At 39.1% G+C, this 13,235-nt stretch overlaps 1 protein-coding gene across 1 annotated transcript; it reads right to left on the bottom strand.

Moving 5' to 3' along the window:
- Positions 1-459: 459 nt before the first annotated feature.
- LOC113027842 (glucagon receptor-like) lies at positions 460-9,881 on the bottom strand. Its single transcript, XM_026177663.1, has 14 exons — positions 9,683-9,881; positions 7,185-7,268; positions 6,797-6,899; positions 6,567-6,677; positions 5,831-5,952; positions 4,555-4,661; positions 4,101-4,257; positions 3,682-3,841; positions 3,300-3,360; positions 3,151-3,220; positions 2,940-3,031; positions 2,698-2,836; positions 1,661-1,702; positions 460-1,310 (listed from the first exon to the last, which is right to left on the bottom strand). Exons 2-14 carry the CDS (start codon positions 7,242-7,244, stop codon positions 1,239-1,241), a joined length of 1,296 nt encoding a protein of 431 aa, XP_026033448.1. The 5' UTR covers positions 7,245-7,268; positions 9,683-9,881; the 3' UTR covers positions 460-1,238.
- Between the last annotated feature and the right edge of the window lie 3,354 nt (positions 9,882-13,235).

Below are 13,235 nucleotides of genomic sequence, written 5' to 3'. Positions count from 1 at the left end.
AAGCAAACATGAAGAAGTGAAGTAGAGAGGTGATGAAGAGAGTGCAGGCAGGGGAAAGCAGGTGGAGATGAGTGTCACAAGTGTAAAGAGTCAAAGGGAAGATTTGCAAGATGGTAATGAGACCTGAGTGAAAGCTATGATATATGATTTGAAGATGGTGGTACTTTCAAAAAGATGTGAGACAAAATTAGAGAGGCAAGGCTGAGATGGTCTGGACATGCACAAAGGATGCTGAAGATGGAGATGAAGATGAAGACCACAGACAAGGTTATAGATGGAGTGAAGGAGGACATGTAGAAGGTTGGTGTGACAGAGGAGGATGGTAGGGACAGGGTGAGATGAAGGCTGATGATCTGCTATGGCGACAACTAAAGCAACCAAAAGAAGAAGAAAGGTCTCATCAACCCATAAACAAATCTATTTGCTTGGCTGATGTATAAACTTTTTAGTAGAGCCGCTTTATTCACACATTAAAAGTGTCAGTAAAAACAAATATCCATGTAATCCTTATCCTGCTTATAACACTCATTTCTCATGTGATATCTCATGTTTTAACTCATCACTGTCACCGGTTTTTACAAAGTGCATCCTCATATTCACAGTTTTAAACATACAAACTACACTAAGTAGTGTCCAGCTGGGACTCAGGAGGTTTAGTGGATTATCTAACAGTAGGTGGTTCAATCACTGGCTCCTTAAGTGCACAAAGTGTCCTTGGGCAAAATACCGAACCCCACATTGCTCCTGATGCCGCCATCCAAGTGATATTTAGAACGTGCTGTATGAATGTGTCAGTGAGTGGGTGAATGAAGCTTGTAATATTTACTGTTCAAGTGTTATATAAGTACCAGTTCATTTACTATTCACCGAAAATGAAATGTACAATGAACGCAAGGCTGTATTCAGTCTGAATCTGTATTCACAACATGTGGGAGTAGCTCCACAGGGTCTTTAAGATGAATGAGGAAGGACACCTGCATTCCCTGTGACTTGTCCAATCCAATCGCATCCTGATCCACATGGCTTTGGATGTTGTCTTTCTCTAACTCTGATGGAAAGTGCTGTAAAGAAGCATGTGGTTGTGGAGAGGTTGGTGGCTGCTGACGCCTCAAAATGCGTGCACTACCAGGACTCAGGGAACAATCAGGCACCGGTTGACTTGCTGACACAAAGGATCCATTGCGCTGTGGCACTGTGGCAATGGAAAAATTGTCTTCTCGAGGATCCAGCACAGCTAGTCACTGTCCACAGCATACAGTCTCTGTCGCCATTCTCCACCTGCCCACCTTCCTCTTTAGCTCTGCCTGCACCTGCACCCAAAGAGGATGATAACTTATTTAAGAATTAATGTTCTTTTTCATAAAGCTTCCGGCAGTTTAGACGTAAACTTAAAGCCCATTTGTTGTGATGTCATTAAAATTAGACTGTTAAGGATGCAAATCCTGCAACAGAACATTTAGAGTAAAAAAATAAAAGAATACAGAAACAATAATGCCTGTTTTTTAATTGTGATGTTGTCCCATCAGCCCTAAGAACAACGTCTCAACATTAAAAATATACACTTTTAAACTTATGGTTTAAGTATTTTGTCTGTTATTTACAAAATCACTTATAGCTAATAGTTATTAGCACCTTCTGAGAAAGAAATGAAACAACAAACCTCTTTATTGCCAAAGCAGTAGAGCACAGCCACCAGAAATCCCTGGAGACACCAGTTCATAAAAATAGTCCAGTTTAGTTTGAGCAAGATGTTCTTTGCTCAATGAATCAATTAGATCACATCTAGGCAGCTTTACTTTTCTTCCCCCCCCAGTGACACACATAAATTGATCAGCCACAACGTTGAAGTCTCTGACATGTGTTCAGAATTACAATGATCACGTTGTCACAGCTTTGGCCCCTCAGCACCAGTGTACTCCCTGACTTCTCATGTAATGCTGTGTGGCAGAGAGGACTCAAAATGCAGGCTTAACTCAAAACTCAGCTTTAACACAGAGCACAGCTGGAGTAAACTAACTGAACCACTAATGCTCCTGTCTGACTGACTGACTGACTGACTGACTGACTGACTGACTCACACACAACATGAGAAGAAGTACGATGTCAACATGACAAGAAAGCAAGGGAGACTGAGGGCTTAAATACACAGAATAACAAGAGGATGGGCAACAGGTGGAAAGACAGCTGGAATCCAACTAATTAAACAGGAAGCAAAACTGAACATAATGCACATGAGACGAGGAACAGTCAAAGTAAAACAGGAAGTGACATACACAGTAAGACTCACAAGGATGTGAGCTTGACATTAGGACAGGGGATAAACATACATGGAAATACATGACAGACCTGGGAGACAAAACACAGACTGGACATGAAAAAGGGAACATACATGAAATAGAGCAGTAGCCAAAAGTAGAAGATAACTAAAACTCAAAGAACATCAACAAACATAACAACTAAACATAACCATCTCAAAAGTCCAAACAAACTCAAAAACCTGGGCCAAAGACTCAGGACCACGACACGGAGGTGCCTTTCTGAGGTGAACAAAGCGTCCTGTCACACCATAAAAAAACTCCACTCAAGCATCTAGGGAAGCCTGATCATCAGAGGAGGAAGTATCACGCACTTGGTTTTAACGTCATATCTGATCAGTGTGCCTGCAAAACCAGCGGTCACTCACAAGTTCTTGCCTACCTGAAAGGAACTGATAAAAAGTGTGAAGAACACTTTGATGTAGCGCAGAACGCCTGTCGTCTGCTCATCTGTAGCAAAGACGAAAATCACCTCATGAATTCCAAACAGAGGAATGAGGGTAAGAGTTGCCTTGGCGAGCCTAAAAAAATGCAAATAAAACAGATAGGTAACTTGTCCCACTGCAGAACTATGATCTGTCTATCTCTGATCCAGCTCACTAAACAAATGCTGAGAAAACTTGCCGAAGTTTGTAATCAGTGTAATGAGTTGGGTTGCTGGCTCGCAATTTGGAAAATATGACCTTCAGGATCTTCATGAAAATCAGAAAATTTATCTGTTGATCAGAAAATCATAATATGTATTGTTATTTATTCAGATGTATATCATGCAAAGTATTATGAGCCATGCAATATAAATGCAGACTTTTGGGACTATTTGCAGAAATCATCTTACAAGTGAAGCTAAAAGAACCGGGAAACGAATAATCCACCAGTAGTTCATGTTCTCATTGACAGCCCAACACCTAAGAAAAAAAGGTAGATAGATGTCACCACCCCTTCTCCACAATGATCTGTCACATGAGGACACGTCTGCACACTTACTCTTTGTTTTCTTTCAACATCTTCGCCACCACCCAGGGAACAACGAACAACAGTGGAGTTCCTAATGTGAAAGCATCAGAGATCACCGGGTTCAGTACTGCAGGTTTCAAGAATAAGTTTAAGAATCAAATAGCATGCTGTGTGTATTGTTCCATGGTATCCATATTATAAAAGCTCTCCTGCTGATGCAGAGCGTGCTTTGTCCTTTGAGTGCTAGAGTAAAGGCAGCGCTAAAGAGGAGCAGAGGCGTCGTGGTGACACATTTCTATTGTTCTGCAACATGTCAGCTTAAAGTACTGTCAAGATAAAGTGTTCTTTGACAAAAAGCAGATTTAACCCCTTGAATGTATGATTCTTTTTTTTACGAAGAGATGGAACTCACCCCATCCGAGATAGATGTAAAGTAGGTATTTGTTGCTGTCAATGAAGACTGAAGCAATAAGCACTGAGTACAGATAAATAGCCTCTCCGAAGAACCAATAATGATTGGCCAGGACACAGTACTGCATGATCACCTGTGCTATCCTGCAACCAACAGCAGCCTAAAAGAAATTGGAAAAAAACCCCATAAAAAATACAAATTGCATATCAAAGGTCTTTGCATGGCACTTGTAAAATTTCTAAAACTTGCTATTTTTCATAAAATAGTTTGCAAATTAGCCACCCATTTCCATGGGAGTGGTCTTTAAACATGCTTTACGTAATTACCTGAATGCACTAGCATCAAAGCAGTATGTCCTACACACTGATCTATTGCCAAATAATCTAAGCAAATAATTAGCAGTAAATTTCGAGACGTACCTGATGACTGAGCATCTCACTCACATCAGTCGGCTTCATGATTTCTCTTCCCCAGTGATGTTCCAACATTGTGTCTTTAACAATGACCGCTACAGCTCGCAGGATGAAGGACAGGAAGAGGTTAGCGTGAATGTAGTTTCTGGTGCAATGCAGTTTCCTGCCAAGGAACACAGAGTAATACAATTTCAAATTGCCTGGATTTAAAAACATGCTGTGGATTCTGGCGCTTTTAAAAAAATGATCTGATTCACCAAGGAACATAATTTACAACTATTGTGCTTTTAGAATCTTGGATTACGGATCTTAGCAGCGGTCACTGAGTAAGGAAATAAAAGTTTCAGCATGTTATGTGATGATCTGATGATCAGAGCTTTTACAAACTTTTTATGTTTTGTGGAGTTTTGTTTGACAGTATAGTGAAAAACAAGATTTCCACATCTATCACAGAGCTTACCTAAAGCTTAGAAGAATGATGAGAGCTGTTATAAGCGTGAAGAGGGACAAGGAATAGCCAACGGTGTACAGCATCCTGAAGCTCACCATTAACTGTTTGAACCACAGCTGTAAAGACAAATTTTCACTTTTATTAACTAAAAAACTAAAATTACTTAAAGTGAAGAGTGAACAAAAGCCAAATCAGGAAGGGCCTCTGCTTTGTTTGCAGATAAAAACTTTTGGCATTATCAGATGATTGTCATTCACCATATCAGGACGAGTTGAATACACCAGTGCTCTTGGAAGCAAGCCGTCCTGGCTTCTTTTCACCGCAGGCTTATAATTTTCTTAATGGAGCTATTTTGAATGAATGATTTGCCGGTTATTTTTGAGCCATGGGAAGCTTTCACAGTGACTCACACTCTTGCAGGGTGAAAGAAATGTGGCTGAAGTTGCAGTTTGAATGGGAGTGAAGGACTTTTGTACAAGCAGCTACTCTTCAAGCTTTATAGAAACTTTCAAAAGTACAAAATAAAATGGAAATGGAGACCGTAAAAAGTAAACGTTTCGCCCTTTGAAACTTGTTGACTGCAGCACTGATATTTTACACTGTGTGTTTATTTATTACACAAACGTTAACCCAAAATGAAGCAATGTGTGAAAAATGAAGTACACAGAGTGATTGAGTAGCTTGTAGAACCACCTTTAGGAGCAATAAGTTCAAGTATTTGTTTCCTGTCTGACTTTATCGGCCCGTCTACAAAATTGGTCCAATTCACTGAGTTTTTGGCAAAACTGTGAAAAGGATACGTTGCAGTGTGTCATGTTTAGCAGGTCGTCATAGGTTGCATTTACCCAAGTTTTAAAAACAAAATTTTTAGATGCAGTTTTTTCACATTTTAGTTTTTTCCAGCACTGAATGTTTTTTTTTTATATTCCTGTTTTTTCAGTGGCTAATGTGCATTTTGTAAAGGTATTTATGACTTTGGTGTATTCTTGTTTGTACAAAGAACTTGTGTAACCCCTTACGCTCTTGTACACAACTGTGTTATTATTAATATTATTAATAAAAACAAGCCTCGAGGTGACTGTTGCTGTGATTTAGTGCCATACAAATAGATACTTTATTGTTCCACAAGGCAAATTGTCAGGAATGAGTTGAGTTGTTTACTCATGGAGACCTGTGTGTGATAAGAAAGGACCACAGTTTTAACACACACTGAGCACTAAACAAAAGAAACTATGTTTCCCCACAGAGGAAAACAAAAGAAAAAAAAACTACTTTGTAGCCATACCTCCTGAGACGCAACCTCTTTTTCCTCCTCACATTGTGTCATATCCCTCCACACCTGTCCATTGTCCTCTCTCTCCCAGTGGCCATCGTATCCACATCGCCTACGCACAACACCCTGGGACACTGGACGAAACACAGTTAGTCCTTCAGTCACCACCTGCCTAGTACAAGTTAAGGGAAACTGGGGGCTCAAGCATGCAGAGGCAAGCTAAATCACTGCTCACAGGACATAAAGATGCATAATGTTCATGATTGATGAACACAGGAAAAAAAACTGACTTAAAGCTACTATATAAAAACCCATAGTTCATTCTGTCCTGGAAGTCACTGCAACTCTTCCAGAAAGAAGAAGAAGAAGGAGAAGAAGAAGAAGAAGAACCCAGATATGAACATGATCCAGAGATATATAAATCATTTTGCATATCTCATAAATATTTACTATTTACAGAGCATCCAAACATTTGGTTTGTAGATGATCAGCATAACTTCTATTTGCAGTTGGCTTAGCTCTGACAGAATGTGCACCATCTCCTGTTTTCTAGTTAAGCTCTCACTGCCAACACTTAGTGTATGCTTTACTTTCATTTTAGTGTCAGCAGTGAGGATCAAAATGTACAATTAAATGTAAGATTGGTTATCCACAGCAAAATCTCACTGACCAGTAATAAGAAGAGACTGGCAGCTACTGAAAGGGGAAAAGGACAAACTGACAGACACAGACAGTTTTTTGTTGTTACCTTTGTCATACCAGGGCAGGTAGAAAGGGCATGAGATGTTGATCATAACACCAGCAGGAGTATCTGGCCAGCAGGCATACCTGTCAAACGTCCGGTTACAGAACAAGCCCGCTGGAAGGCCAAACAAAAAGAAACTTAGGAGAAAACCCCAGGTTTGATTTAACATTTCAATAACTCCTTTGCTATTCCATCACATATTGCCATATTTCCTCTACCACGCAATTGCTTACTTTGAGGCAGTGACTCATTTCTTATCGTGTTGAAACAGTCTTCTTTGTACTGAACCCACTTTCGATAAGTCTCCTCCAGAACTTTAGCACTCACCTTTTCAACCTGTAATGAGATACATATAAAAACACTATTCAGAACATGATGTCAAAGAAGAGTTCTGGCTCTATCATGATTTACTCGCTCTCAGGCTCAGACCTTCACTTTAAACCTTTTGTTTATGAAGGGCAGCCAATCAGAACGAAAACTACTAAAACAGGGGATAACCTTAAAACCAGAAGAGCTAAACCGGCTTATTTCATGAAGAGGATTAATTGAAGAGATGTATCAAAGTTAGATAATAAAAAAAACAGCCGTAGATATCCTCTTTGTCTATTTTCACTGGCTAACCTTAAGTGGGTGGAGGAACAGCAGGCAGGTCAGCACTATAAAGTTGTGAGTAAGGTCCATCGCTGCAGACTTGTTCTTCTTTATCTGCAAAATTGAGAGGAGGCAGTGAAGTACAGTATATGTGACGGATGGAAGTTGTTAGAAGTTGTTAGAAAGTGGTTAAGATCACAGAGTAAAAACATTTGAGAGAGTGATTTTTCATGAATTGAACTTCAATGGCCATATCTTTTCTAAAGCACTCCAGTAACCTCAAAATGGATCTGAGCTATTACAGCTCTAAAAGCACAGACTTTGTCCTGCAGTCCTGGACATTTTCAATTCATTCAGTTTAATTCAACCAATTTTTCTTAAGTTTAATCGTTTCTGATGGTACTAAAATACAAAAATGGGGCTGCACATGGGAGGTCTAACAAGATCTCCACTCTCTCCCACTCTTCCATCACTTCGATCTTCTCGTGTTCAAGTGTTTTCTGGACTTCCAACAATTTCTTCTTTGTATTTTTTACATTTCCATCTTTGTCTAATGAATTCCTATTTTGCTCATTTCAAGTGTTTTTGCATAATTCGCATCCTTTTTGCACTCAGCTCATCGAGTTCCTCCTTTTCGGGACCTCAGACCTTGCTGAGTTTCCCGATTGTCACCTTGTTCTTGTCTAGGTTGATGCACATATCTGCTCTTTCACCTAGCAGCCTTTGCAAGGTTTGCTTAGCTCTTTACGCGTCCTGCTTAACTGAAAATTCTCAGCCTGTTTCGCTTTAAGGGCCTTTCGCAGCTCAGTCAGCTCATGATTCATAGTTTGTGGATCAGTGCTCAACAATCTTGTTGTAGTTCTTTGATAGTTAATTTTGGCCTTTTCACCGGGAAATGAAGCTACCTCAGAAGTTCAAAGCAGTCAATACTTTTGTCCTCAGAAGTTGCCTACAGCAGAATGAGGTTTTGTTCCCAATACAAATACTTGTTCACAGATGTGTCGAGCAGATGTGTTCTGGTAGTCTGAAAAATGCTGAAACTAAGAGAGATCAGAGCTCTAACAAACATTTTAGCAGGTAATAAAAATGAAAAAAAAAATCTCAATCACAAGATTACTTCATTGTTAACACCGTGCACATACTCATTTAAAATCAGACTTATATATATACTTTTATACTGTATGTATTTTTTGTTTTGTTTTTAAATCTCATTATCAGTCTTTGACCAGACAGCAGTTTAAATTGTACAATAAAATTTGGAAAAAATGCTTTTCCTCTTTTGACTTTCTTAAATAAAATAATGCTGACTGGCGACCTGTCCAGAGTATACCCGCCTCTCTACCTCTGTGCTGTGTGACATGGCTAAAGGTTAACCCACTGGTGCTACTGCACAGGAACTCCACTATTAGCAAAAGCCTCTCAGGGGCTCCATGTCCCAACCATCTGTGGGAGGTCCACCTTAGGCTGAGTGCAGCCTGCCACTGTGTACCAATAAGCTGCCAAAACACTGATTTCTGTCTCCTGGCAGGCGGCATTTCTGAATCATTCCCTGCAGCAGCGTGAAGCATCACATGGGGCTTGGTTTCTTTCTAACCTGCCCCATGTGGAGCTTCCTCTGGCCTGTCACTCAAGTAGTGATAAAAAAAAAAATCCAAAGAAAACCACAACTTAAAGACAGAAATGCGATTCTTGTAAACAACTGGAGCCAGGGACTTGCTAAGTGTGGCCATGGTTACCTCAGGCTTGACTCACGACACGTGGAGGGAGAAAAAAAACATTCAGGGGACATAGCTATCCTCGCTGCCCTGATATCAGCAATCATCTCTGACAGACTCCACTATTTAAAAAAAAACCTGTCTGCTTCCAGCACTGCAAAGATAAACACTGCACAGCATTTCCCTCACAAATGTTTCTTTCCAAGTGTGGGATCTCTACATGCTTGTTCCAGCTTTTTAAACCCCAATCCAAAATAAGTTTATCCTAAACTGCTCATTAAACCAGATGAAAACTAACCTTCTAATATTGTGTGGTTTCACTGAAAGGACCGCTGTGAAGGGATGCACAGTAGCTGTGGGGTCTTCCCATTAAGATTAATGCATTTTAACATAGAATAAAACTATAAGAGCAAGAAACTCAAAGCATTTTAACAAGAAGAGAATGGAGGTATGAAGTCTTAAGCACATCACACTTTTTGTACTTGCAAAGACAATGTGTCACAGTCTGGCGAGGGCAGACAATTGAAAAAGGACCCAAAATGCACTAAATAGAAATTGAAGCTATAATTTTTCAAGAAAGCATGAACGTTTTTTTCTCTTTTTTTTCTTTTAAATCTGTCGATTTTTCAACCTCGGAAATTCCCTTAAAAATGCGACGCTACGTTAGTAAATAAATAAATTGAGTCCTGCAGCATATTTTTGCAGAGTGCTAACACTTTCCTTTTATATAAAGAAATAACAACAGTACTTGGGGACATCTGTGGAACAGCTCTAACAGGTTATGGAAAACAAAGAAAACATGTATTTACTTACAGCTTTTACGTCCTTTGGAAATGAACTGCGCTGCTCTCAGATGCGCTGTGGGCTGTGGAGATGTTTGGTCCTGAGCGTGTGTGGAAGAAACTGCAAGTTGAAGCTCCACGGAGTAATCCGTGATGCCCTGCCCACCATCTGCCTTTGAATACCGATTTCTCTTTTGGTGTTATTTTTAGAATATAGCTCTATGTTATTTTTCTCAAATTGTTTGAAATTTTTTACTTTTCTTGCTGTCAAAGCATCCATTGATTAAATGTACATTAAGTGACACTATCAAATCTTTTTGAGTAGTATATTGTCTTAGTCATACGTAATTACATTTCTGTGTCCATATTTTGCTCGATGATTAAGATCGAAGCATGGAGCAGGGGTGTGTCAAGAGTAGTGGCAGGGGTGGCAGTGGCCCCAATGATGCCTCCCCTACTTGTACAATACCGCCCCTCACCAGCAAACCAGAATCTGAGATTTATTTTTTTCCAACTGGTTGATGTCAGAAAATAAACATTTTTTCCATAGTGACTCACAACTGCTGAGGGTGTCACTGACCGTGTCTCGGACTGGATGGACAAATGTTCTTTTGTTCACTTATAAATTCTGAATAATTTAGCGCCCAGCTATCTTTCTGAACTACTCCACTTATACAATCCCAACAGAGCACTTAGATGATCCAATCACAGGCTCCTAGCACAACCTAGGTCTTGAATGAAGTCGAGAGGTGACCGGGCCTTTGCAACCGTGGCACTTAGACTCTGGAATAACCTCCCTGTTCATATTCGTACTGCCGAGTCTATCCAGTCTTTTAAATCACGTCTTAAAACTTATCTTTTTACTTTGGCTTTTGATTCTAACTAGTTGGCTGTTCTAGCTTGTTGTGTTGTTACCTATTGTTTGTTTTAATTGTCTCATGCTTTTACTGACTGTGAAGCACTACGGTCAACACTGTTGTTTTAATATGTGCTGTATAAATAAATTTTGATTTTTTTAATTTATTTTGAAATGTTGAAATATTGCCATGTTATGCTGCTTTCTGCTTTATTTTTGCAAACAAATATTGAGCTTTTGCCAAACCATTTATTTAAAAGCTTTAGTTACTTAATTAAATTCTAACACAAGCCAAATCACATTACATAGTAGTAACCAATACTTAAATAAATGGTGCTTTTTTTCAAAATGAGCTATTAGCTAATGTGATTAACTATCACAATAGTAAAAAAGCATTACTTTGTTAACCACCAGTTTGCTTAGTATTAATAAGTTTCATCCCCCTAAAATCTGTTATAATTTTCCCTTTGTTGGCCTCATCAGATTGTTTAGTTTCAACCTTGTAATTAAAAACATGGTTTTAGTCCAGCAGAAGAGACTTACAAATCTTCCTCTAATGAATACCTTCACAGACATTTTGAGCCCTTTGAGTGCACCTCGTTCATTGAGAACTGATTTATTACCTAAACCTCTGAACACAGAGTCACATTTGGGGTATTATATTTGTGCACCCAGATGAATGTAACCCTTCAGGCCTTTGTGAGCTGCTGCTGAGCGGTTTAACATTATTATTAAGCAGAACTTTCACAGTGCTATCTTTGCTACAAAACAGTACTTGACTGTTGAATGCTGTGTGAATTTGTTTTTTTAAACCTGGTAAAAATATGCACATGCATTTGAATAGGCTCTAGCCTTCTTTATGTACTTGGGGTTATTGTTTGTCTTGACACTTGTGCGTTTACAGATGTTGTTGTTGCAGGACGCTTCTCTATGGTTTCATAATAAATTTCCTCACCTGTGTGTGTGCCTGACATGTGCTCCCTGCCACAATGGAGAGGTTTATTGTTTATTGTGACATTTATTATTAGTCTTGCCTGCTGTGGGCAGCGGGCTCTGGTAATCACAATACTGACATGCTTTGCAGAGCTATGCTAGAATGTGACAAGACAAATGAAATGCTAACACTTTATAGCTTTTTGTTGTTCTTTTAACATTACTGCTTATTATATTATCATTGCGCAGGATGTATAATGAATTTACCAAAGCTTTCTATTGCCGTATAACAACACATACTTATCCTTAGAGTTTACTTTGAACCCACATAAAGCATGCTGCACAGTAGCCATGATGGTTGTCTCTTTCAGTGAAGGTCAGTACCTTATTGGACTCTGAATGCTGGCAGATGTTGAAGTTTCTGACAAATTGAACCAGGGCTATTTTTAGGCATGGATAAGCTCTGTGGTCACCAAGGGTGGTAAGGTCCCTGGTGAGGGTATGAGTAATTCTGTATGAGCATGTGTTCTGAGCTGTAGTCACTTATCAGTGAGTAAGTAACTTTACAACTTATATATAATATATATAATCAGTTTTACACTTTGTACTTCTAAATGTTAGAGTAACATTTAAATAAGGGCTTCTATTTTCTTATCAGATCATGAGTTTCACAAATCATTCAAGTGTGGGCATATTAATTGTATTATGTGTTATATAAATACATTGTCAGCTATAGAAAGCCTTCATTTGACAGCCTGACTGTTAGACCTGTCCCTCACTGGCAAAGGATTGTAGTTTGTTGTCATCTATCATCCACCTGCCCTTACTCAGAGTTTTCATCTGATTTCTCAGTCTTTTTTATCTGGTTTAGTGCTCAGTTTAGATAAAATAATAGCAGCGGACAGTTATAATATTCATCTAGATGCTGAAAGCAAGAGCCTTAACAGTGGATGTATTCTATTTTTAGACTCACTTGGTTTCTCTGAAATGTGAATGAGCCCACACAGCACTGTGATCACACTCTGGAAATTGTTCCCACATATGGCATAGAAAGGGAACATTTAACAGTATTCTCTATAAACCCTCTTTTGTATGACCATAACATTTAAATTTACAGTAATTGATGGCACAGCCTGACCTGTCCAGGGTGTACTCTGCCTCTCGCCCTAAGACAGCTGGAATAGGCTCCATCCAGTCATCCCGGAATGAATGGATGGATGGATTAATTAAGCAGGAATACATAAGCAGGAATATTTCATTACAGGAGATGTTATCTTCAACACCACGTGCCAACAGATCAGAAATGCTAGATTGACTGGTGTAACTCACCAATGTCCACCTTAAAGTAAAGCATTACCTTACAACTACATTCATTACAGTTTATGTCTTTTTGAAATTTGGGCTTAACAAGCGTTGAGAGATTTTTTGTTTGTTTTTTTTATTCTTATTTAGACGCCTCATCTTGTGTATTGCTGAGTTATGAAGATACAGTTTTGATGATGGTACAAAACATGCACTCTTTTAATTATGAAAATAAATATTAAATCACATACTGAGTCATAAATAGCCATAAGTAAGAGTTTTAGAAACACAGGTGGATAGCAATGTGCATGATGCACACAAACTCCCACACACGCACAAGAAGAAAACAAACTAGCCACTCTATCGAGACCGATGATGAGACCATGACAGCTATGAGCTTTCATGACTGTTCTCTGTTAAAAAGAAGAAGAAGAAATGATTACACTGATATGATCCCAAGAGATAAACAACACTAAAGGTTGCCTGAGCACGA

The sequence above is a fragment of the Astatotilapia calliptera genome, chromosome 8 (genome assembly GCF_900246225.1).
Source record: "Astatotilapia calliptera chromosome 8, fAstCal1.2, whole genome shotgun sequence".
Taxonomy (NCBI): Eukaryota; Metazoa; Chordata; class Actinopteri; order Cichliformes; family Cichlidae; genus Astatotilapia; species Astatotilapia calliptera.
This window is presented reverse-complemented; position numbering and strand designations above follow the sequence as displayed.